Genomic DNA, 22989 nt, shown 5'->3' with positions numbered 1-22989 from the left:
TAATAAATAAATATAGTAGTGGATGTTGGGATCCACTTTTAATTGAGTGTCCAATGAATAAATTTTATAATAGATGTTGGGACCTACTTTTAACACTTTTTTATTAGTTTTAGTGGATGTTGAGAGCCACTTTTAACACTTTGTAGGCGTTTTTTATTAATTTATCTCAACCAGAACTCCTAAAGCGGGACGCCCAAAATTGATCAACCGTGACTCCTAAAGTGGGACGGAAGGAGTATTATAATTTCAGACTATTAAAAATAGAATATTTCAGTTTTAAGGGTATTTAACTATGGAATTATTTCTAATAAAACCATATAAATGAGTTGAACAATAGCAAGCTTGCTTGACTCAAATAAATGCCTATATTCAATCTTGAAGTAATTCACTAGTGTACATTTATGTATATATATACTTAACTAAATGATCCTATATGTTGGAGATGGCATTCAACCATATACCTTGGCAAAGAATGAGAGACTATTGTTGAGTTTGAGATAATGAAGGTGATGAAGGAATCGACGACGGCTGACCGTGTCGTCGCCCCGACGAAACCCCGGTCGCGCCCTCGTCTCTCGACGGAACTCTTAGCGACGCCTTCATGACATCGTAGACGGTGAATCCGATTGCGACCGAAGGCACGACCTGAAAACGACGGACGCGCTCACATTGAGTCTTTCCGGGGTTTTAAAACGAGTCGAGTATTTCGCGAAAGAGGTTGCTCTCACCTTGAGGTAGTTGATGCTGAGCCCGGAGAATAACTGCTTCCATCCTTGCATCCGGACAATCGCGACGAGAGATTCGACAGTCCCTTTCGTAGGACTGCTGTCGGATATTATCAGCCGTTGGACCTGCCACGCGACACAATTACTCTATTCTGTCACAACAGTTTCAAACACGGATATCATGGGGGTTGAGTTAGATGAATGTGTGTTACCTGCATTTGCCGCCTGACGACATCAAGAGGGTACGTGAATGTTTGTCCGAGTAAGCCTGCAACCGAGCCACACACGAGCTTAACTGTGATGTCCTTTTTGCGATCTTCAGGGACGTGCCTTTTCATTTCCTCGTAGAAGTAGAATTTCAGTCCAGCGTAAGGAAAGATCCCGTACAGCGATGGAGCTGAGAACGAAAGACGATACACAAGTTGGAAGGAAGTTCGAGTTTTTATAACGTGAGACGGATTCAAACACAAAACATACCAATGCCTCTATAGAGGCCTCTCATGCCAGCCTCTTTGTATATCCGGGAGAAGCAATCCCGGATCCCGTTGTAGATTATATCTTTCCGAGCATGCCTCTGTACAGCGGTCTTCGAGGATTCAACAACCTGCAATGCACTCATTATTGAACACGTTGACAAAAACGGGTTCTTGAAACCAAGTAACGGTTCAACCATGCCACCCCTAACCACTATAGGACATCTATGTCCCCGTAAGGCCCTTGTCCGGTTATACATGTGTCGTTAGCTTAATATTCGTTGTTTTTGTCCATCCCTCGACTCTTTTGGTCCACCATTTTCGGGCTATTCATATATAGACACTCAAGAGATAGAGTTTCGTGGTACTTGCCTGATAAGCCAGTTTCGTCCGAACTAAATCGAGAGGATAAGTAAATAGCACAGCTGTTCCTCCCGCAAATGATCCAGCTACGAGGTCAAGGACGGGGCCTCTCCCCACGTCAGGATAACCCAAGATGATCCATCTTCGATATTCTTCATAAGCCATGTAATGCAGTGCCGCGTAAGGAACAATGCGGGCGACACTAGCTCCATTCCCTCTAATAACAGAACGTGATCGAGAATGGTTAGCAAGACTGATGCGACGATTAAAGGAGAATACGAAACAAAGAAAACACTATGGATGAAATGAAACAACAAAGATAAAATTCTACCTATAAAAACCAAGCACCCCTTCTGTTTTTGCAATTTTTGAGAAGGATCCCAACAAACCAAGACTATGGAACTCAGATCTTCTGGTCTGGGTAAAATATGAAAAAAGACGAATGTTATTTTCCTTCCCCCCGTCACATATTTCCGTGTTACTTTTCCGGCAGAGAAAAAACACAGTCCGTTCACTTAGAACCGACCACAAGAACCAAATTTTCATGGCGATAATACACAAGCTTGTAATAAATTCTAAAGACCACTGAATAAACAACATGAAATGCTCCTCATAAGAATGTTGTATCAAAAGATCCGGGCACAAGTGAAGACAAGACTCACTGTACATTTTCCATTTGTCTGAGGTTGCAACGAGAATAGTGAATTAGGCCTAAAAGATGAAGCATATGCTAACCTAGAAGTTCGGTAAATGCAGTAAATGAACCTTTCGTTTAGTCATATTGCCAGAACTTAACCTACTTGCCATGCTTCGGATAGAATCAAGCTTTTCATTTCGTATTCAAGGAGAAGGACAACAAAATGAGAGAGAGAGCACCGAAGTTTTCTTTCTTCTCTCTTCGCTCTTGAAAATGAGATTACGTGCTAAGCCAGCAAGCTATATAGCCTTCATCATACTGAAGTAATTATTCCGTCACAACCTCATTCCATTTTGTTGGAAGTTAACTTAAAAACACATTTTTTTTTCTCATCAATGACAAAATTTTACTCGAAGAATATGCATTGGCCGATAAGGCCAAGGACAAGGCAGATGCTTCTGTGGTCTGATAATTAGAGGAATATTTATGCTATCAGTATCTTTTTGTTTCTTTGGAGACGGGGACGAATATAAGGAGCCACGTTCATCTCTCAGGTTACAGAAGACTGAACAAGGAGTGAACTATAGAATGAAAGACAAACACAAACACAACACTAAACAAGAAACACACTCTGCCAAAATGCACTTTTAGAAAGCAAACACTGTTAATTAAGGCCCAAAGAGGAAACGTTCATGTAATCATAGGCCAACCAACCACCTATTACAGCGTAATAAATAGCAAATGCAGCATCCAAGAAAAGACCATAAAAGTTCAACAACCTCTGTATAATGCAAACCAACCCCTTCAAATCAAGTGCTACCCACTATATGGATGTACAATGACAACATAAAATTGATAATCTTTATACAATCTAATCCTAAGTATAAGTTGATCGATTACTAATCAGGCTCTGTACATACTTTCAAGATATGCTTCCAACACCTTAATTCCACATCAGAAATTGGTTAGCAAATATGCTAAGATTGAATTATGTCCAAAATCTCTCTCTCTCAAACAAACAATTCTAAATTCTTGAACCCCCTTAACCAATCTCCACATCAGCACAAAAAGGGGCACAAAGTTGAAGACTTTGAGACAAGATTCAGTTCAAGAATCACAAGAACCAAGAAACCATCTTTGATGAAGGAAAAAAAAGAAGAAGTTAGGGACTAATTTATCAAGTTCTGTACATACTTTCAACTGCAACTTTTGGCAGCACAATGCCTCCAACACCCTAATTCCACAGCAGAAATTGAATATGTCCAAAATTCTCTCTCTCATCAACACACAATTCTAAATTCTTGAACCCCCATTAACCCAATCTCCACATCATCACAAAAGGGGGCATAAAGTTGAAGACTTTCCGACAAAATTCAGTTCAAGAATCACAAGAAAGCAGCTTTGATGATGAAAATTACAAAAACAAGAGTCTGAAGCATACCTGAAACAAGATCTTGACGCGCTCAAGAGGGGCAACGACGGTCTTGGCAACCCCACCAGCCACACCACCGGCAATCAGCTCCTTCACGAAAACAGGCATCCCTTCTATTAATCCATTCACCAAAGCCGCCGCCTTTTCATTCCCGCCATCCCCCTCTTCTCCCATTGTCGTATACAACTTGCTCCCCAATACAAACCTATATATGGAGAGAGAGAGAGAGAGAGGTGGGCTCTGCTCCCTCTCTCTTTAAAATACCTCCCAAATATGGAAATTCTGCTGACTGAGTTGTGGTGTCGTTTGGGACAAGAATTTGGGTTCGAATCAGCGGTTAATACGCAAGCGGGACAAGTTTATAACGATCTTGGGGAGATTCCAGTTCCCGATTCTTTAAAAAAATATTCAGTAGTTAAGGAAAGTGGGAATTTTTAGATGGTCTAATTGGGTGTTCTCCATCGTGAATGATGCGATGCTTGATTAGTTTAGCAACGAATGTGTGCTGAATTTTTTTTGTTCTTACTTTTCTTATTTACTCTATTTGTGATGTTGCTTGCCCCTTACAAGTCATAAATGTTCAAGCTCAAGAGTCAAGACCAGCATGACAATTTTTACTCTCTCTCAATTAGTATATTAAGTCAACTTGATTATGTTAAATGTGTATGATGACAGTTTTGAATTGATATAATATGATGACATTCTTTGTAAGGTTTCAATGGATAAGTGTGTTTTTTTTAATTACCAAAGGTATCCATAATCTACGGACAGTTTTAAGGATTTAAAGTTAGTTCTATACTCAAAGATAGAGATCGATTCCTGACCATTTGGTTAAGGATGGACGAGTCTCATGCCATTCGACCACCCCCTTGGGTTAATGGATAAGTGTGTTTTGTGCAATCATGTTTTTAGGCATGTTTTTATCGTGTATATGATGTTCTCTTGGTTTGATTTTGTTAGATCAATGATTTGTTTGGAATCCCATGAGTTTTTGTGCAATCATGTTATTTTCCTTGTGTATCTCTTGGTTTGATTTTAATAGATTAGTCTTGTTTATAATTTTCTTTTTATTTCAGAACAAATTGCTATAAACACATCAAATTTATTTAATTTGTGATCCCGCATTTTATGTGTGTTACTTTATTGACCTAAGTGTATTAAATGACGTCGTTTTGATTTATAAAATTATTGATGCGGCTTTGACTATGTATATTTTCCATCTACCAGACTCATTTTCTTTCAAATCTAAGAATGAGATAATTAAGAAAAATGTTAGTAATATTTTGATATAATCACTATTTGATGAATTTTTCGAAAGGTTATTCTTTATTTTAAGTTGAGAGGGAGATTAGTAGTGGGAATTGAACCTTAATTATTTCTATTTTTATAGAGAAAGTGCATTCTTTGTTAATTTCAATCATTTACAAAGCAAAAAATCATACCTAGTCTAGACAAATGAGTTATACATCGTTGAAAAATGGACTTATTCGCTTTGGTTAATAAATTCAAAAGCCCAACCTATCTACATAAATAAACTCCATTAGACACTTAAGTTTGACATTGTTAAAATAGGCACAAGTCAAAGGTTCTCTCGTGTAGATTGACATAATTTATTCATCCATAAACTAAAACTATACTAAACAAAATATATGCATACGGTTTCATTTCAACTAACAGTGCTGGGTGAACTAAACGAGAGCAAACTAAACATATACTATATGGTCTCATTTTAATAAGCTATGTAGCAAAATATTTCTCTATTTCTATATATAATTGGAATTCGTTAGGAACTTTTTACTTACTTTCAAATTTTCAATCGTCAAGAATATAAATATATAATTATAAGAGATGCGAATTTTAGAAAAGAAAAGGTATCAGTTCTTTTCTCTTCTTTTTTACGTTTTGTCCCCTGACGAATATTTTTTAAAAATAAAATATGTCTAACTTTATTGCTGGAAAGAAATGGAAGTGTCACGAGAAAATACTCGAAAAAAATTGTAGTATCTGATCATGTGGATGCTATAAACTTAGATTATGAAGTGACATAAATTAATTTCTAAAGACTAAAGCTATAAACTTGAACTACACAATTTGATTAATGTAAAAATTATCATGTTCACATGAGTAATAGAGAATGATGCAGTGATGGCTGGCAGTTTGAATGCATGTGTGTTACAGAGATGACTGACTAGAGCTGAGTGGTCGAGGAACTTATCTTGTCTTCGTTGGACATGCACTCGATAAGTTTCCCGAGGATCTTAGCCAGATCTTCGCTGCTGTTCCATTCGCAAACCTTAGCTTTGACAAGATTGCTGTTCTTCGAGATACGGCTCAACAGAGGGAAGTCCTTCTTTGGCAACACAAAGTCTCCGGCAGCAAGCTTGAGAGTCGGGCAGAAGTCGTTCCCCCCATCACCAATATATATAAGCCTTTTGCTTTCACTTTCGGATAAAGAAACCTGGATCTGCTCGATGACACGACCCTGCAGTCAGCACAAGAGAAATGTCTTACTACTTATAAACAAAATGTTAACTCGTCTAAACCTGTCAACCAAACCATCCGTCTCCTTTAGGTTTTCTGTCATTGCATTCAAAAGAATCAAAACCCAAACAGTGTTGCTTCAGTCTTAATACGAGGAGAAAATGAGGCACCACAATCCACAACATCTAAATCTAAATCTGTTAAATAACATTCAACTTTGTCTATGATCTTAAATGAAGCAACATGACTTTCAAACTGTCTATGATCTTAAACGAAGCAACAGTTAACAGTCGAGCAAGATACAAAGCCAAGGCATCAACACATATATGCAGACATTTAAACATCTAACCAACATACCTTGCATAAGTTGGATGGGCAGAGATCGCAACCATGTGGCGCAGCTGAACCATGGTAAGGAAAGATCCTCAGCCTTCCTTTATCCACAACAGCAGGGTTCGTGATGATCTCCGAGAAACAGCTATATATACCATAATGTTCCAAAATAGTTCTGATGTAAAACTGATTCGAGTCGCTCGCCACCTTCAAGTCACATCTGAAACCGCCAAAAATGCTCATATCACTAACTAATCGAGCAACAAAAATGTAAAAAAGGACAAAAAGTCGGGCGAGGAAGTACCCGAGAGCATGAGCTTGCTTAACAACTGAAACAACACTAGGATGCAACGGCATTCCTCTCAAACAATCTGCAATATCATCTATTGATTTTCCTAAAACGTGCATCTCCTCCAATAGCCTATCCTATATAAACAGTAGACTAATCACAACACAATACATTACTCACAAAATTAACAACTACCAACAGGCTGCACAATTCCAAAGAAAACTTAGAGTTTGAGTAATTTATTGAGGCGATTATCATCTACCGATTTTTAATAATGTGCATCTCCTCCAATAGCCTATCCTATAGAAAGCAATGGACTAATCATAGCACAACTCGAAATCACGAAATTAAAACTAACAGGCTGCAAAATCTCATACAAAAACTAGAGTTTGAGTATTTCACTGATGCAATTATCATCTACCGATTTCCCTAAAATATGCTTATCCTCCAATAGCCTATCCTATCCTATATAAAACAGTGGACTAATCACAACACAACACGAAATTAACAACTAGCAACAGGCTGCAAAATTTCATAGTAAAATTTGAGTTCTAGCATTTCATTGAGGCAATTATCATCTACCAAATTTCCTATAATGTACATCTCCTCCAATCGCCAATCCTACAGTGAACTAATCACAAAACAATACGAAAATCACGAAATTAACAACTAATTCATTGAGGCGATTTCTGACATAATCATCCATTTAAATCATAAAACAATGAAACTATACATCGATTCACCCTAATCAAAACACTAAATCAAACTAAAAGCAAGTGATCGGAGATTAAAACAAATCGAATCACATCCAGCTTTGAACACGATGGAAAACTAAACGAGAAGAGATTAAACGAACGCAGAGACACGCGCTACACTAAATACGTATATATAGATGTATGTATAGTAAGAGAGAGACCATGAGAGAGTTCCACGGGAGTGTGGGGCGGAGGTCGCGGAACAGCTGGGTGAGATCCATCCTGGTGAAGACCCAGCGGTCGCTGTCGTCTTCGATCAGCGTTCTATCGAAATCGAATATTATCACGATCTTCCCGGCCATTTCAGCCGGAGCTCTCCCTCTCTCTCTCTGAGCTTGATTCAGCAGCAGACGGTTTTCTTCTTCATATTATCTCTGTGAGTGAGAACTGAGCCACGTGGAAAGCACGTGGAAATGGGCCTTTTAACGACTTGTTAGTTGCGGCCCAGTTATATTTGGGCTTTAGGCCAGTTTGTATTGGGCTTTCAGCAGTGTTATTGGGCTTTAATTCGTGAAAATAATTGGCATAATTTATTTTATTTATATTTTTATGTATCTCATAATTGTTTTATAAATAACATAAATATAAAAGCACAATTTATTACTCCATATTATTGATAATTTGATATTACAGAAAAAATATACTACCACCGTATGTTGGTTAAATTTTCTAATGTTTGATATGTTGGGTAAATTTTTTGTGTGGCCTATTGAATTAAGGCTGAAAAAAGATGTTTTACTATTATGAAAAATTGAGTGATAATAGTATGTGGAACACTATATCAATCTTACATTTCGTGGAATTTACTAATATAGCGTGGCTTCAAATTAAAAACAAGTATTATCTAAATGAATGATAAACTTCAATTTAAACATACGTAGTCTACCACCAACTAAGAGAAGAATTGTCATATTTTAGGAAAAAACCAAGCCGTAGAACTAATAAGTACTCCTTCCGTTCCATAGTAATGGAGACGTTTCTTTTCGGCGCAGAGATTAAAAAAAAATGTTTTAGGTGAATCAAGTAACGAGTGAATAAAGTGTAAAATGAAAAAGGTAGAGAGATGAATAGAGAAAAAAGTAATAAAGAGTAAATTAGGAGTGAGAAAATGTATTGACTTTAAAAAAAAATGAATTTATTACTATGGAACGTACTAAAATGACAAAATGACTTTATTATTATGAAGCGGAGGGAGTATCCAATAAAAAAAAGGTTTTCTAACGAATAAAAAAAATAGTTTAAAATACATAAATTTCTGTAGTAGGTCAAAAGTGCAATTTCCGTGGCCCACAACATAAGAAACCAAAACCAATGAACGATTTCCAGTTGGTACACAATAAAACAAAATTAACAACCACGGTTACCATTCTCATTCGTGCATCGCACATATAACTATTTTAATTTGATTAATCATTGGTCCTCCAATAGTACTATTAAATATTTACATTACTAAGCATCAAAATTTTGTATCCGTGACTGCCACCTCAATACAAGTGGCTGAATCCATGTGCTTTCAATCCCATATCACTCTCCATTTTTTGGCTTTTTGCCAATCAACCAAATTTACAGATCACATATATGTGTGTATACATACACAAGTACACGACTAACAAGTCGTAAGAATTAAGTTGTTATCGATTAACCTGATAATCATTCAGACTAATTTCGAATACGACAAAGTTAAGAAAACCTTTAACACGAAGACGATCTCAATTTGCAACATTCGAACCCGCATATGATATAAATTCCTTAACGATACGATTTCATTCTTATCGACACGATACAATAAAGAAACAGTAGTGACACAAATACGTAACAACCACACAATAATGAACATAAAAAATCACATATTGCAAGAAATATGACTCGATAGCATCGTGGTAGTGGTGATTGTGGCGAAGGCAAGAATGAAAGTGTCATACGAAAAGTAAGAAACCTAAAACAAAATCTTAATCTTTAATTAGTAATGGGTCATCTGAATCGAATCCAACTCAAAATTATCGTGTTTATTAGATCAACCGAATAAGAATGTAAATAGTTTGATACTAACCAACTAATTTCGTGTATATCCATATCGTATTTTCATATCGTGTCAAAAATTGTCAGCTATATGTAACGGGGAGGGGGAGGAATATAGAGAGAGAGAGAGACCAGATCTGCATTATTTATTGATAGCTCGCCGTCATCAAGATTTACAACAGATGTTTACAAGATGATGAAAGACTACAAATGAATGAATCATCCAACAAACTCCTCCCAAATCCCACCCTATGTCCAACCAAAGAATTTTCAAGTCTTTTACAGTATACATGTACATATATATATCTACAGCCCATCTTTCTCTCTCTACCCCAACATTTTCCGACAACAGTTACAACCAAAGAATGTGACAAATGGTAGAAACAAGAAAAAACTATCATGTGGCCCTCCCAAATTTACAGAGTGACAAATAGAAGACTAATGCAGTCTTTGTGACGTGACGCGGGTCTTGATCGGTTTTAGTTTCAATCCCATGCTCTCCGGGGAGAGGAGCTCTGGCGCGATACAAGTAGGGCTCAACGGGCTCCTTGGGCTGCCACTGTGCTGACTCGGCATGTGCAGCCCGTAACCCATCAGGAAATACTCCATTGATGTCAACATTGCTTGCGGCTGCTCCTCCGTGACAATTGATCCACAATCGAGCACCTGCACAGCAACATCGTTCCTCCATTGCATAAGCAGAGTTCGCGTGTGTGTAACTACCATCATATGCAGCATTAATTCAAGATATAGCCTAAACATCACTGTCGTTTCTAAAAACTACGCGTATAAAATGATGCTTGCTTCATCTTTCTCCTCTTTAGATGTTAAAAAAATGATTAAAGTTTTAATAAGTACACGAACCTCAACTAAGGCACTATATCTCTTGTCCAGTTTTGCAATCATGTCGAGAGACTCGGAATGAAAAGGAGAGCTATCCCCAACAAATATCAGAGTTCGGCACTTCAATTTCCTCAAACCATCAGTTAGGTCAGGTCTCCTATAATTGGCAAAAAACAAACTGAATAAGATAAGATATTATCATGAAAACTTGGACACGAAATCACTATCATATGTTCATTTACCTGTCTATGGCTTGAAGAAAACGAAGCACATTTGCGCTCTGCCTCTCATCCAGCAGCTGGATTAGATATATTCGAACAAAAATCACATTATTCTCCGGGGTATTGGTTTAAAGAAAAATAACAAAAATAGATTCTTCGCACTTACTCTTCTACATGCTTGAACTATGTCAGATTCTGGAACTTCTGCATTGCCACGAACTTCCTGCTATACAGCATACAGAAAATTGGTAACCAATAAAGTCCCAAGAAAACCACTCCAGAAATGTGAAATACCTTGCTATAATACCGGTAAAGTAAGCATTCCTTCAGAAGACCACACATACCGTAATAGTACAGCAAATTTGACATCACCTGCATAGTTCCATTATAGTTTTTATTTCACACATCAAATCATGTTGAAAGACAATAGTAATACGGAGTGTAGATGTATAACCTTATTACAGAGCCATTCTGTCCATGATGGTGCTTTGCACAAAGGCGATACAAGTATCAAACCAACAACCCGCTCCCTATATTTCATCTGCCAACATCAACACTCATTAGTCTTAAAGACTCGATGACTATCAATATAGTAATGAAACACCATCGAAAACTTACAGCGAACAAGGTCAGGATGTAAGCGCCAGCCATTACTCCCATGCACATGACTGCACCAAGTCTGACCAAATCAATTTCCATCAGTTGAAAATATTTATCCAGAATGTAGCAAATATCGACAAGACGCAATACAAGGAATCTAAGGTTAACAAATTTAAAAATAGATGAAGTATTTAGGTCACCTGAAGTAGTTGAGCACCTCAAGAATTTGATCTGCTAAATCATCAACAGAAGGCACAGGAAAACCTTCACTAATTGCAGCAGCTCCCAACTGGATATTATTTACATTCTGTGAGTGATTATTTTATAATCCATGGAGCATACTAACAATTAACACAATGAAAAGAACGAACCTCATGCCCAGGAGGACTGATATGGTAAACGCAGAAATTGTGAAGGAGCAATGCCGCGGCTTCCGGACAAAAGAACAAACCTTGAAAACATGATACATCTGATGAAAAAGAAACACAAGCATAAATACTTGTTAGAGTAATGTCACAACAATTTAAGGAAAAATATTAGTATTACATAGAGAAACAGATTACTTACGATTTAAAGCCAAATCCGGATAAGTGATGAGAGCTGGTTTCTCTGGATCACCGTATATAATAACAGATACCGAACCAGTTCCTGTTCGCACAATATGCTCCTGATTGAAGGTACGCATCATAGATAATAAGAAAAAGTTCACAATCAAATTTACTCAACTTCTTCAGAATATAGTAATGTACGAGAGAGGAGCCAAGTATCACCATTATTTTCTCACCAAACAGGAAACCATTAGTCAAACAAAAATAACCATTCATTTAGCTTGATCATCCTTCAAGGAAAGGAAAACCCCATAATTTATTCTGGCACCTTTTTCATTCTTAAGAATAAAGTAAACCATGTGCATCCACCCAACTTTTAGTGTGAAATAATTCTTATAAAAAGTTAAAGCAGAATAAAACTTCAGCAGTTCCCAATCATTTGACACAACAAAAAACCACGTTTACAAAGAGCACCGGCACCCTCTAGAATCGAACTATTGTTATGCTGACAGATATGCTAATATTGTAATGATTGCCACTTCTAATCATTTGCACAAGAAATGGAATAGACGGAGCAACAGCCAAGCTATATTACATACAACTACAATAACAAAATCTACAGGTGTCACAAGCCACTACAGATAACAAAAGGCTTTAATCTATCAGAAGCCAACAAGCTCGAGCATCAGAACCAATAGAATCTACTCCTAACTAAGATAACGCAGATGCTTCAAAAAACATCGTATCGCACAATTCGTATCCCATAGTAATTTCTCGGAATCGACAAGTAATATCTACGTCATCATCTCTCAACTCTTCAAACGAACTTGCCTAAACTAACATGTGCCAAAAGCTACTTACTATTTTAGCAAGCCGAACAACAAAACAAGCTGGATAAAGCAGAAAACATGGTATTCTTCCTTCAATTGATTCAGGAAACAAAAAACAAAGCTATTTCGACGATTGCTAGATTACGAAATGTGAACTTACCAAACAATAAAAAAAACAAAATTTCACACCAAAGCAACACAACAATAACAAAAATAAAGCTAGAGTGATCCAAAAGAAAAGTTATCCCAAAATGAAGCTCTCACATATCACGCCGGCAATCCGAAACCACAAATAAACTAAAAACGAACCAAAATCAAATCACCAGCAGCTCTTAATTCTCAACATTACCCCCTAAATCGTCTGGGTAAAATCAAGCCAAAAAACGGAAAGTAGCTCATAAACACAGCATTCAAATTCCAAATACCAAAACGAGCGAGTTTCATTTCAGAAACAGCGACGCATACGCCTCAATTGAACAATAAACACCACAAAATTGAAAAAAAAAAAAAAAATCACAACCTTCCCGCCGAGATAGATTGTCTCCACATCGAGGCAAACGGAATCAACGCTTAAATCAGCCATGCCGTCGCCTCTCTCCTCACACACGCACACAATATTGGATTGCTACTCCGAGATTCTCTCGCTAATCTAGATAAAACGTAAATATCCGATTATACATACATATATCGAATGAGGGGTCTTCAGCTTTGGATGACTTATATACGAAGCGATTCTTTCGCCCCTCTTTTATCTCACATATGAAATTATACGAACTGTGTGTGTATGTATGTATATATATATTGTATGTCAACAATTCTTCACAGTTTTTTTTTTTTTTTCCATTTTTTTTCTATTTCAGTAAACCGATTCCCCACCGACGCCTTCTCTCTCTAACCTCTGTAGTTTATCTACAGATAATGAAAATCGAAAATTGAAAATTGGTCAGGGGGCATTTGTGTCATTTCGGCTTCTTGCGGTTAACGGCCGATACCGTTGACCGTTTTAAAGAGGAAAACGCCGTTTCTGCAACTGAATTTTATTTACTCCGTTTTAGCTCAAACGTCTGATTAGTGTCAGATATAATGATGGTTAGGTAATTTAATTTCAAATTAAAATAGAATTCATTAATTTGTAATTTAGTTAAATATTTTTTTTTTAGTTTTATGTTTTATGTAATTTTTAAGGCAAATGTATCATTATGTAAATTTAATGAAGATAATAATAAAATTGAGCATAAAATAAGATCATCAATTTTTTTATATGAATTCAATGCTTTGTTCTTTATGAAATGCACAAAAACTATGTGTTTTAATTAATTGGAAATATATATGTCGTTCTTGTTTACTATGTATATATATTTTATTAAATAAGAATACATGCAACTTCTTAAATAATCTAATAAGTATCTTATAAAAAATGTAAAAAATTCGTTTTTTTTTCATAATAAAACTTTTCATCAATTTTTTTATATGAATTCAATGCTTTGTTCTTTATGAAATGCACAAAAACTATGTGTTTTAATTGATTGGAAATATATATGTCGTTCTTGTTTACAATGGAGTATATATATTTTATTTTAATGCTAGTTATAAAAGTAATTTTTGAAGGAAATTTGATTAATTGCATAAGAATACATGTAACTTCTTAAATAATTTAATAAGTACTATCTTATAACTACCCCTGTAAAAAATCGTTTTTTTTTCATAATAAAACTTTTACAATTATACGAATTATTTGATCAATAGAAAAAAAATGATTTAAGAAGTTTATTCAATTTGTAAGATAAATACTGTGGCATACTCGTCTCCTCTATATAGTAACTTCTTAAATTTAGTTTTCCTATATCAATATGGTTTAATCATAAAATCACAAGTAGCCCAACTATTATTTTTATTTACACATATAATGTGACACTAGCTAGTCCTCCTTACCTCATATATCATTTAAATTGGATTGTTTATATATTAAAACTTAGTTATGCTGATTTGCACCATTTACAAAGTTTGTGCATGAAATGTGAGAAAGAAAGGTTGAAATTGTAAGTCACAGCAAAGTTCATGTGTTTATCTAGTTTATACATTTTATAAGTCAAAATGTAATTAATTACATTTTGTGACCAGGGTATTTGAAATTAAATTATGTCGTTTGTCAGAATTTTTTTCACACATAGCAATCTCAACAATATTGACTAATACACTTAACTAGTACTCAAAGGATTAACAGTCAAACTTTTAATTAATGATTGAGTAGAATAAACAAGTAACTTAAAGAAAAGATTCATGTGTAGAAGTGTGTAGAAACATGCTCTTTACATATACAATAATATTGTTTTATAAAATAGAGCATTTATACACTTTTTAGAATAATGTTTTTTTATATATGCAATAATTTTTTGTTTATTGTAATGATGTTTCTTTTCATGACAAAAGTAGATTATTCAAAAGCAATAGTCCTAAATGAATTCTATTTTTTTTATGCATTTTAAATTTACAGTATGAGTTCTCAACCAATAAATTTTTAATTCTCATTAGAAAAAACATCGTCAATTAAAAATTGATTCCACCATATATAAACTAACAATGAAAGTTACGCATTGCTGCCTTGCTGGCAATATCAGTTTGATTATAAAATAGGAGAAGTTTTAAATAATAAAAAAAAAAAGTAGGGCAACGCATTGTCATTGAAAGATTATTGTTGGCTGGGAATCATAAACACTAAATAATTATGTCTTTATGCAGTTAATACTTATTTGCTATAGTGATAAGAGAAGACTATAAATAATTATTCATAACATACCTTTGTTAATATATTTGATGAATGACAACCTGGATGAACACTACTATTGTATTGCTGAGGATATTCATTAGTCCCGATCAGTGGCGAATCCAGGATTCATAGACGGAAGGAGCGAAATATATATTAGTAGGTTGGTTTAAGGCGAAAATGACAAGTTTTTTCGATTTTCAGGGTGACGTCGGTGCAAACGGAGGGGACGGATATGGTAATTTTACGTCCGGATAAGAGGAAATTAGTCGCAGCTGATCAATCATATTCACATATATTATATAGTATATGGATGATGTTCGATTTCATAGATAAAATAATACTAAGATATAATCCAGGATTTAGCAGTGATATTATTTTAGTTATGATGTATCCACAATACTCATTAATGTTTAATATCCATAATTAGAATTCAATAATTAACTAAATTAGATGTATTATTTAGATGTAGTAACTATCAAATGAGACTGGATTATTCTTGTGATTCCAGAGTATTCTTTTCGTATTATCTACACATAATAAACTGATTTAGTTGGTGAAGTAGTTAAGTGGAGTACTATAATTTCACTAAACCAATAAAGAATTAACGAAATGATCAATAAATTATGCACCAAAAAAGATTGGTAACCAAAAGCAAGAAACAGTTAAGATATCGACAAAACTATTTAATTGATTACTATGATTATCACATCACTACACACAAACTCAACAACCTCTATAGACTATAGTGGGTAGGTATCTCAATTTCACTCAAACTTACAACTCGAACCTTATATTTCCATATATATGTATTTTAGAGTTTAGACCAATAATAATCACATTATATAAGTATGATTTCTAAAATAATCCAATTTATTCAAATGTTTGATTTGCATGATTCGACTCGCTATGGATAACTCGACTGGCCCAAACTGGGCAAGTTTAGGTCGGGCGGGGAAGCAAGCAAGCACAAACACAGACCATAAACGAAGATCAACGTATATAGTAGTACACTACTCGACAATATAGTTCATTACATATGCGAGTTTATCCATGTTTCAGAGCAAGCACAGGCGTAATCCGAGGATAAGTATGCAAAGTAAGACTTATTTAATGCAGTCCAAACCGGTATGAGCGACTGCCTGTTCATCTTAGTCCCGAGTACTGTTCTTAATCCACTCCAAATACTGGAGATTGCCACCGGTTATGGGCAAGGAAATCACCTCAGGCACACTGGGAGAACAAAAGAAACAAAAATTAAGAATACTGATTATAAATAGGGATGTGGCTTATGAAAATTATGCTCTAGTCTTAATTAGTGTCATTTCTATCAATGAGAATGACTTAGATAATAGAATGAAGAAGTGGACAAATAGCTAACATGTACTGCACTTTTAAGAGACAAATCTTCGAGATCCATGTAAAAGACAAGGTAAACTACTCACTCATATTCATGATTTGCCTTGACATGCTCAGTTAAAGCCTCTAGAAGAGATTCCCTCGTCTTGATTATAAGCAGCTCTTCAGAGTCAGTTTGTATCTGTTTGCATGTCAAATAGAACCAAGACGTAAATTCTCTAAAACAACAACAAACTTTTGCATAGAGTCAGTAGCAGTGGCTTTATATTACATTCAAACCACCCATCCTTGAGACACACACACACATAGAAATATGACCACATTTACCTCTCCTTTCCACTCATAAACTGATTCAACACCTGCATCGAGGAAAAAAGGTTATTTTTTGGTAGAGGCAGAAAACGTTCAAGCCAAAGATCCAGCTATGTGTTTCAAAGGCCAGACCAGCCCATGCATTTACTAAATGTGCACGGGAACGACTGCAAGTAAAAGAGGGCTGCGCCTGCCAGATATGCCGAGTCCTTTTCGGGACTCACAATTTTGGTGCCCTATCCATGTAAACTATTTTCCCCGAAAAAAGAGTAAAATATTTGGGTTGGGCCAGAAATTGCCGACTCCAAGTATCACGTAAGAGCAGGCATTGCATGTCAAATGGGAACATGAACATCCATAGGTAAATATCGAAGAACCATCTCTAATTATGAAGATCCCTAATGATTGACTGTTCAATTTATAAGGGGTTCAGAAACACAACTTTGAAAACACAATAAATTGCATAGGTAGCAGATTTTAGAACACCATATCAAAGATAAGAAAAGAGAGAAGCACTTTTTTCGTCTTTATTGGAAGATCAAGCAATGATAAGTATTGAAAACTATTTACCCCAAAATGCAACAATTCCAAGACTAGTTTAACACGTAAAAACTGTCATAGTTTATCAAATCAACAAGTAGGATTTGAGAGTCATAATATCAAATGCTAATAACAGCTTAGCTACTAATGATCTACTGCAAGCTAAGATCTAAACTCAAGATTAGAATCCCTGAGAGACTACCTATTCTTCAATACAATGAGAGTGCACTTTCATCTGTATCCCCGTATTACATATTTCCTAAATTGCAGAAATCTGACCTGGTATTCGGTTAACACACGCTGCGAGCCGCTCTTTGACTATGCTTTCAGCCAATTTTTTCCCTGCAAACAGATGAATACCCTATAAGTTTCCCTTTAAAAGTTATGATGGCTCAATACAGATTTTAGATGTCAATATCTTTTATTTGTAGATTTTTAGACAATAACTTTTATTTGTAGATACATTAACTAAATACAACAAATATTTCCTCCAAGTTTAAGAAAAAAGATAGTTTTAAGCACTTTGCTCCTATACTACCACTGTCTCACTTTACAACCTCGAGTTATCCTAAGGGAAACAAATCCTTATCCTTTATTTGTGACATAGGTGTATTTAACAAAACTTGAAGATACTATATATTTATAGATTTATGATAAGTAGAACTCTCCATGATGAACATTTAGTTTCTTCTATCACTTAAAATTAATCATTAGCTTCCTTGATATGCTTCACTCTAAACTTGACCAACAGAAGCAATGAAAAACACTAGAAAAACTGTGAGAGAGCTATAAACTCAACATATGTAAACCACATAGTACCCTGAAGTTCTACAAAGTTACAAACTAAGCATAATAGACTACGAAACAAAAAACAAACCTGCTTCCTTGTTTGGAACTGTAACATAGACAACAATGCTGGGTACAGTCGTCTTACTTGCTTCCATCCTTACACTATGATATTTCTTACTCTCAGACTGACTACCGAATTTCGTCCTGTTATTATTAAGTAACACGGACGTCAATCATTAGATTGGAAAGAAAAATCCATTGAACAACTAATGCAAATATCCAATCATCCTACCGGAAGAGAGGGGCAAAAGGGAGAGACTGAGCACACCCTGTTCTCGAAGATAGAGAAACGGCACAGAGATTGGAGAGGCCGAAACTAAGAACACAAAAGGCACCCACCAGAGGGAGTCGCCTACGGACCACTGTGGAGGAGACAACGGATGAGAGTCTTAGTGCCATGATGAGTATTTGCAATTCAGACCCCTAAGTAAAGAAAGCCAACACCATTACTCTATCTAGTTTATACAGATGAAAATTACAATTTCCAAGTAGCTAAACCACTGCATTCAACTTAGTTTCATAGTATAATTGAGTTCAGTTTTGCCTGATACCACAGCCATTTACCCCACAATTCAGACCCCTAAGTAAAGAAAGCCAACACCATTACTCTATCTAGTTTATACATATGACAAAATCAATTTCCATTTTCCAAGTAGCCAAATCACTGCATTCAACTTAGTTTCATGTAATTTTTTTAGTACTTTCTGAGTTTGGTTATTCCACATCTATGCATAAGCATTCCACTGCAGACGATTTCCTCTCTCTAAACGATTCTTCATCTGAGGTTTCTTATAATCGAAAATGAGTACAAAACAGCACTATCAGCTCAAATTCAATAGCGAAATGATTGAAAAGGCCTATCCTGAATAATTCAAAAGGTAACTGCTGCAGAACCTAGGAATGTGATGTGCAACTAATAAACTGTAATTATATCCTAACAAAACGAAATTGCCGCGCATGATACGATACCTAGCTCAAATTCAGAAGAGATTGGGGAAGATTGAGAGAGAGAATGATCGGAAAATGCCACCATAGAGAAAGTTACCTTAAATTGGTTGAAGAAATTCGATTTGGAGCTCTGCAGAGGAACTAAAGGAGAGATGCGAATAAGGTAAAATTCTATTTGTTGCTACCAAATACTCCGTATCACATATTTATAGCCCATGTAATAATATGAGAGAGTCCCATTTTAAAACCGTTTCACTCCATTTAATCAGCTATCTCCCACTGCTATTAGCCAGCAAATGGTTAGTCAGCCACTCTCTCTCCCCGCCACGTCAACATACACCAAAAATCCACCCGTCATTAGATTTGAAGCCAGCCTATGGCGCCAGCCTCAAGTAAAAAAATAATTCAAAAATACTACATTTACGGAATTAAAATTACGATTAAATTTACATAAAATTAAATTTACGACACATATATGGGAAAATTCATACAGCTGCATTAAAAAAAAGGTACATTGATAAAAAAAAATTGCATTTAAAAAGGTACATAATAAAGAAAAAACTATCGCCGTGCAATCCTCCGTGGTCCACAACTCTTCAATTATATCCTTTGGAGTTGAATATGAGCATCCACTTGGTGCATGTTGGCAAATTCCTCGAGGCGGCCGGCTCCATCGAGAGGTACCCCACGTACGTATGCTAGTAGGTGGCTGTTCGCATGGTTTCGGGACCTAGCTTCACCGTGCTATTCGTCCAACTAGTCGGGCCAGACGCCTTCGCCTTCGACGATCATGTTGCAGTGGGCCGTGGATAATGCAGGCGTGACATTACTTTGGGAAACGCATCCGACATCCCACAAACGCGTTGGACCCTTAAATGCCGCCCATCGAGACCGGAGACACCAAATGCGCGTCCCATTCTGCGCGCCGACTCTCGCTGCTCCGTTACAGTAGGCCTTCTTTCATCACTTGCGGTTCGACGTCTTTCACAAAGACAGCGCACCTGTGGTATATCCCATCCGCCAAGTAGTAGCCCATATCATGCCGGCCGCCGTTGGCCACAAACGAGAGGGCCGGACCGACGCTCCGGCACTTCTCGAAGAAGGGAGACGAGTTCGTGGACGTTGAGGTCGCTTGTTCCGACCCGGCTACCCCAAAATGCGCGTGCGAGATCCGCGGCCGGTAATCAGCTACGGCCTCGAGGATCATCGTGGGATTCTTTGACTTGTAAGCTGGTCGTGTAGGCCCCTTTCCAGCAGCGAGACAGTTCTTCCACTCATGCATACGATCTATGCTGCCCAACATCCCGGGGAACCCATGCTTCTCCCCGTGCATCGCATCAAAATCGACAATCTTCGGGAATAGGGCTTCGAAGGTCTGGCTCACCGAAAACGTTCATCCGCCTCGCGAAATACTCGGACATTCCGGGCTCGACTAACCAATGTGGAGTACTCTCCCACATGTCCGCGCCTACGTAGGCCACCGCCGATTCCGCCTGCACTTTTGAATAGGGGTGTGGCGGTCGTCAACCGCTATCGTGCTCGAAGCGGAACACGATATCGACGCTCTAATGCGCCACGATACGCATAAACAACTCCTGCATTCTAAACGCCGCGGAACATGTTTGCGGGAAACCGGAGTTCTCGAAACCGGAAGAGAGAGAAAAGCTCGTTAAAGCAGCGGTCTGAAATGAAAATGAAATTAAAATCGCGTTTATATAGGTTTAAAAAAAATAATTTAAAAATGTCGTCATTTATTTGATTGGGCCGTCCACAATGGCGGCCAGCGCAACGGCCAGCCACACGCAATCGGCTAGCCTTGGCGATTTTTCTGAAATTGGTAGCTTTGCTCCAATGGTTCGAATTTGGCCAAATCCAGTGCTCACGTCAATCAATAACGGTCGCTAGCCTACCATCGAGACGCTCTAATCACAACCTCCCACTCACTCCACTAAATCACATGTTTTGGCTTTTTAAATTATATATATTTAATTTAATATAAAATTTAAAATGATTACAATTGAATTATAATTGATTTACCTAAATACCCCCAAAATTCTACTTATTTCCCTAAATACCCCCAAAAATACTCCGTATCACATATTTATAGCCCATGTAATAATATGAGAGAGTCCCATTTTAAAACCGTTTCACTCCATTTAATCACAACCTCCCACTCACTCCACTAAATCACATGTTTTGGCTTTTAAATTATATATATTTAATTTAATGTAAAATTTAAAATAATTCCATTCTGCATAAAAATATACTATCTGAGTGTATGATTGAATTTGTTGCTACCAAATACTCCGTATCACATATTTATAGCCCATGTAATAATATGAGAGAGTCCCATTTTAAAACCGTTTCACTCCATTTAATCACAACCTCCCACTCACTCCACTAAATCACATGTTTTGGCTTTTAAATTATATATATTTAATTTAATATAAAATTTAAAATAATTACAATTGAATTATAATTGATTTACCTAAATACCCCAAAATTCTACTTATTTCCCTAAATACCCACAAAACTCCCCTTTTATATATTGTTTCCTTTTTATTCTATTTAACTATTTGAAGATTAAATAAAAAAGTTACTACAGTACTAGTGCTAGCCGTAGGTTGCTTTCCAATTTTCATCTACTAAAATTTGAACTTATAATAATGTACTCCCGGCCGTTAATATTTTATTTTAATTATGTGATTTTTTTTAATAATTAAAGTGAAAGTTGGATAGAAAAATCTATTATTTTTAAATTCGGGTGAACAAATTCGATTTGGAGCTGTGCAGAGGACTCAAGGAGAGATGGGCTCAACTGTGATTATCTTTAGATTAAATGCATTAGCCTTAGATTATGAGAGGAAAAGCAGACTGCTTTAGATTAATTACATAAATTAATAACACAAGGTGGGCTGGGTTAGTAGGATTTGGGCTTATAACTAGCAAAAGACAAAGTATGGCCTAAACATGGTAATCTGGGTTAGTAGGATTTGGGCTTTAATTTATATGGCCCAAAATAATAAGTTCAATCAAGTAATGCACATATGAACTACAATCAAGGAATTATACGTTCTTGGTTATTTCTGATCCCTGTTTATCTATCTTGAAAGAACAAAAAGTCAATAAACATTACTTCCTTTATCCACAAAAAACACATCCAACCAACAAGAAAACAAATTGGTAGAATATCATGAGGATATATGATACAAGTCTGGACACATGCTGGAATAAGAGAGTTTAGAGTTTGAATAAGATAAGCTGTTATTGCTCAATTGAAATAATGGAAACAACAAGACTTTTTTTCACTGTAATGGAAAAACAAACCTAACCCTATGTGGTTGATTCTCATAATCGATCGGGGAAAAACCACCAAGAAAACCCCGGATGAAAATAAATAATTGACTCGAAACAACGACACAAAATGGAGCGGAGTGTTGGAGCAGATGTAGGTGGATGGTGGGAGGTCCCTAGAGCCTTATTATTAATACGAATAAGCAAGCAAGTGTAGAGAGCCTTCACTAGGAATTAAACTTTTGTTGGACCGGAAAGTTATCATCTGAAAGAGAAATAGCACAAGGTCAAGATCGTATAAGGTGTAGCATTTAGTTTATATATATGATGTATAGAATGTTCTTTTCGACAAATGGCCCATAATATTCTTCATT

At 36.3% G+C, this 22989-nt stretch overlaps 4 protein-coding genes across 5 annotated transcripts; all 4 read right to left on the bottom strand.

Annotated features, from left to right (window-relative positions):
* Positions 1-281: 281 nt before the first annotated feature.
* On the bottom strand, positions 282-4136 carry LOC125196314 (mitochondrial carrier protein CoAc2-like). Its single transcript, XM_048094778.1, has 7 exons — positions 3640-4136; positions 1893-1978; positions 1571-1778; positions 1203-1329; positions 938-1122; positions 729-851; positions 282-645 (listed from the first exon to the last, which is right to left on the bottom strand). Exons 1-7 carry the CDS (start codon positions 3802-3804, stop codon positions 481-483), a joined length of 1059 nt encoding a protein of 352 aa, XP_047950735.1. The 5' UTR covers positions 3805-4136; the 3' UTR covers positions 282-480.
* Positions 4137-5702: 1566 nt separating this feature from the next.
* Positions 5703-7834, bottom strand: LOC125196413 (thiamine phosphate phosphatase-like protein). Its single transcript, XM_048094918.1, has 4 exons — positions 7650-7834; positions 6749-6870; positions 6469-6664; positions 5703-6112 (listed from the first exon to the last, which is right to left on the bottom strand). The coding sequence occupies exons 1-4, from the start codon at positions 7788-7790 to the stop codon at positions 5819-5821; spliced, it is 753 nt and encodes a 250-aa protein (XP_047950875.1). The 5' UTR covers positions 7791-7834; the 3' UTR covers positions 5703-5818.
* A 1800-nt stretch (positions 7835-9634) lies between these two features.
* LOC125196240 (protein NDL1-like) lies at positions 9635-13426 on the bottom strand. Of its 2 annotated transcripts, none has more exons than XM_048094672.1 (11): positions 13070-13426; positions 11739-11838; positions 11543-11640; positions 11372-11460; positions 11190-11250; positions 11026-11112; positions 10866-10943; positions 10738-10797; positions 10593-10648; positions 10372-10507; positions 9635-10173 (listed from the first exon to the last, which is right to left on the bottom strand). In XM_048094672.1, the coding sequence occupies exons 1-11, from the start codon at positions 13130-13132 to the stop codon at positions 9946-9948; spliced, it is 1056 nt and encodes a 351-aa protein (XP_047950629.1). In that variant the 5' UTR covers positions 13133-13426; the 3' UTR covers positions 9635-9945. The 2 variants fall into 2 exon arrangements, with proteins under 2 accessions (XP_047950629.1, XP_047950630.1); XM_048094673.1 differs by having other exon boundaries at positions 10738-10794.
* A 2870-nt stretch (positions 13427-16296) lies between these two features.
* LOC125196277 (protein CutA, chloroplastic-like) lies at positions 16297-19482 on the bottom strand. The gene is made up of 7 exons (XM_048094727.1): positions 19419-19482; positions 18606-18796; positions 18402-18517; positions 17804-17866; positions 17000-17031; positions 16759-16853; positions 16297-16546 (listed from the first exon to the last, which is right to left on the bottom strand). Exons 2-7 carry the CDS (start codon positions 18770-18772, stop codon positions 16465-16467), a joined length of 555 nt encoding a protein of 184 aa, XP_047950684.1. The 5' UTR covers positions 18773-18796; positions 19419-19482; the 3' UTR covers positions 16297-16464.
* Between the last annotated feature and the right edge of the window lie 3507 nt (positions 19483-22989).

This window comes from Salvia hispanica, chromosome 6 (assembly GCF_023119035.1).
Source record: "Salvia hispanica cultivar TCC Black 2014 chromosome 6, UniMelb_Shisp_WGS_1.0, whole genome shotgun sequence".
Lineage (NCBI taxonomy): Eukaryota > Viridiplantae > Streptophyta > Magnoliopsida > Lamiales > Lamiaceae > Salvia > Salvia hispanica.
Note: the sequence above shows the minus strand (reverse complement) of the source record. Positions and strands in the feature narration are given on the sequence as shown.

What these genes read in the sequence shown, in the direction of transcription:
- LOC125196314 (XM_048094778.1), bottom strand. Translation starts at nt 3,804, where the DNA reads ATGGGAGAAGAGGGGGATGGCGGGAATGAAAAGGCGGCGGCTTTGGTG. An exon ending in GGGGTGCTTGGTTTTTATAG is followed by an intron (nt 1,779 to 1,892) that starts GTAGAATTTTAT and finishes TTCTGTTATTAG; the next exon opens with AGGGAATGGAGCTAGTGTCG. An exon ending in TCGTCAGGCGGCAAATGCAG is followed by an intron (nt 852 to 937) that starts GTAACACACATT and finishes GTCGCGTGGCAG; the next exon opens with GTCCAACGGCTGATAATATC.
- LOC125196277 (XM_048094727.1), bottom strand. Translation starts at nt 18,772, where the DNA reads ATGGCACTAAGACTCTCATCCGTTGTCTCCTCCACAGTGGTCCGTAGG. An exon ending in TTTATGAGTGGAAAGGAGAG is followed by an intron (nt 16,854 to 16,999) that starts GTAAATGTGGTC and finishes ACATGCAAACAG; the next exon opens with ATACAAACTGACTCTGAAGA. An exon ending in AAGGCAAATCATGAATATGA is followed by an intron (nt 16,547 to 16,758) that starts GTGAGTAGTTTA and finishes TTGTTCTCCCAG; the next exon opens with TGTGCCTGAGGTGATTTCCT.
- LOC125196413 (XM_048094918.1), bottom strand. Translation starts at nt 7,790, where the DNA reads ATGGCCGGGAAGATCGTGATAATATTCGATTTCGATAGAACGCTGATC. An exon ending in AAGCAAGCTCATGCTCTCGG is followed by an intron (nt 6,665 to 6,748) that starts GTACTTCCTCGC and finishes TGGCGGTTTCAG; the next exon opens with ATGTGACTTGAAGGTGGCGA. An exon ending in GCCCATCCAACTTATGCAAG is followed by an intron (nt 6,113 to 6,468) that starts GTATGTTGGTTA and finishes TGCTGACTGCAG; the next exon opens with GGTCGTGTCATCGAGCAGAT.
- LOC125196240 (XM_048094672.1), bottom strand. Translation starts at nt 13,132, where the DNA reads ATGGCTGATTTAAGCGTTGATTCCGTTTGCCTCGATGTGGAGACAATC. An exon ending in ACATCCTGACCTTGTTCGCT is followed by an intron (nt 11,113 to 11,189) that starts GTAAGTTTTCGA and finishes TGATGTTGGCAG; the next exon opens with ATGAAATATAGGGAGCGGGT. An exon ending in TTTCTTCAAGCCATAGACAG is followed by an intron (nt 10,508 to 10,592) that starts GTAAATGAACAT and finishes TGCCAATTATAG; the next exon opens with GAGACCTGACCTAACTGATG.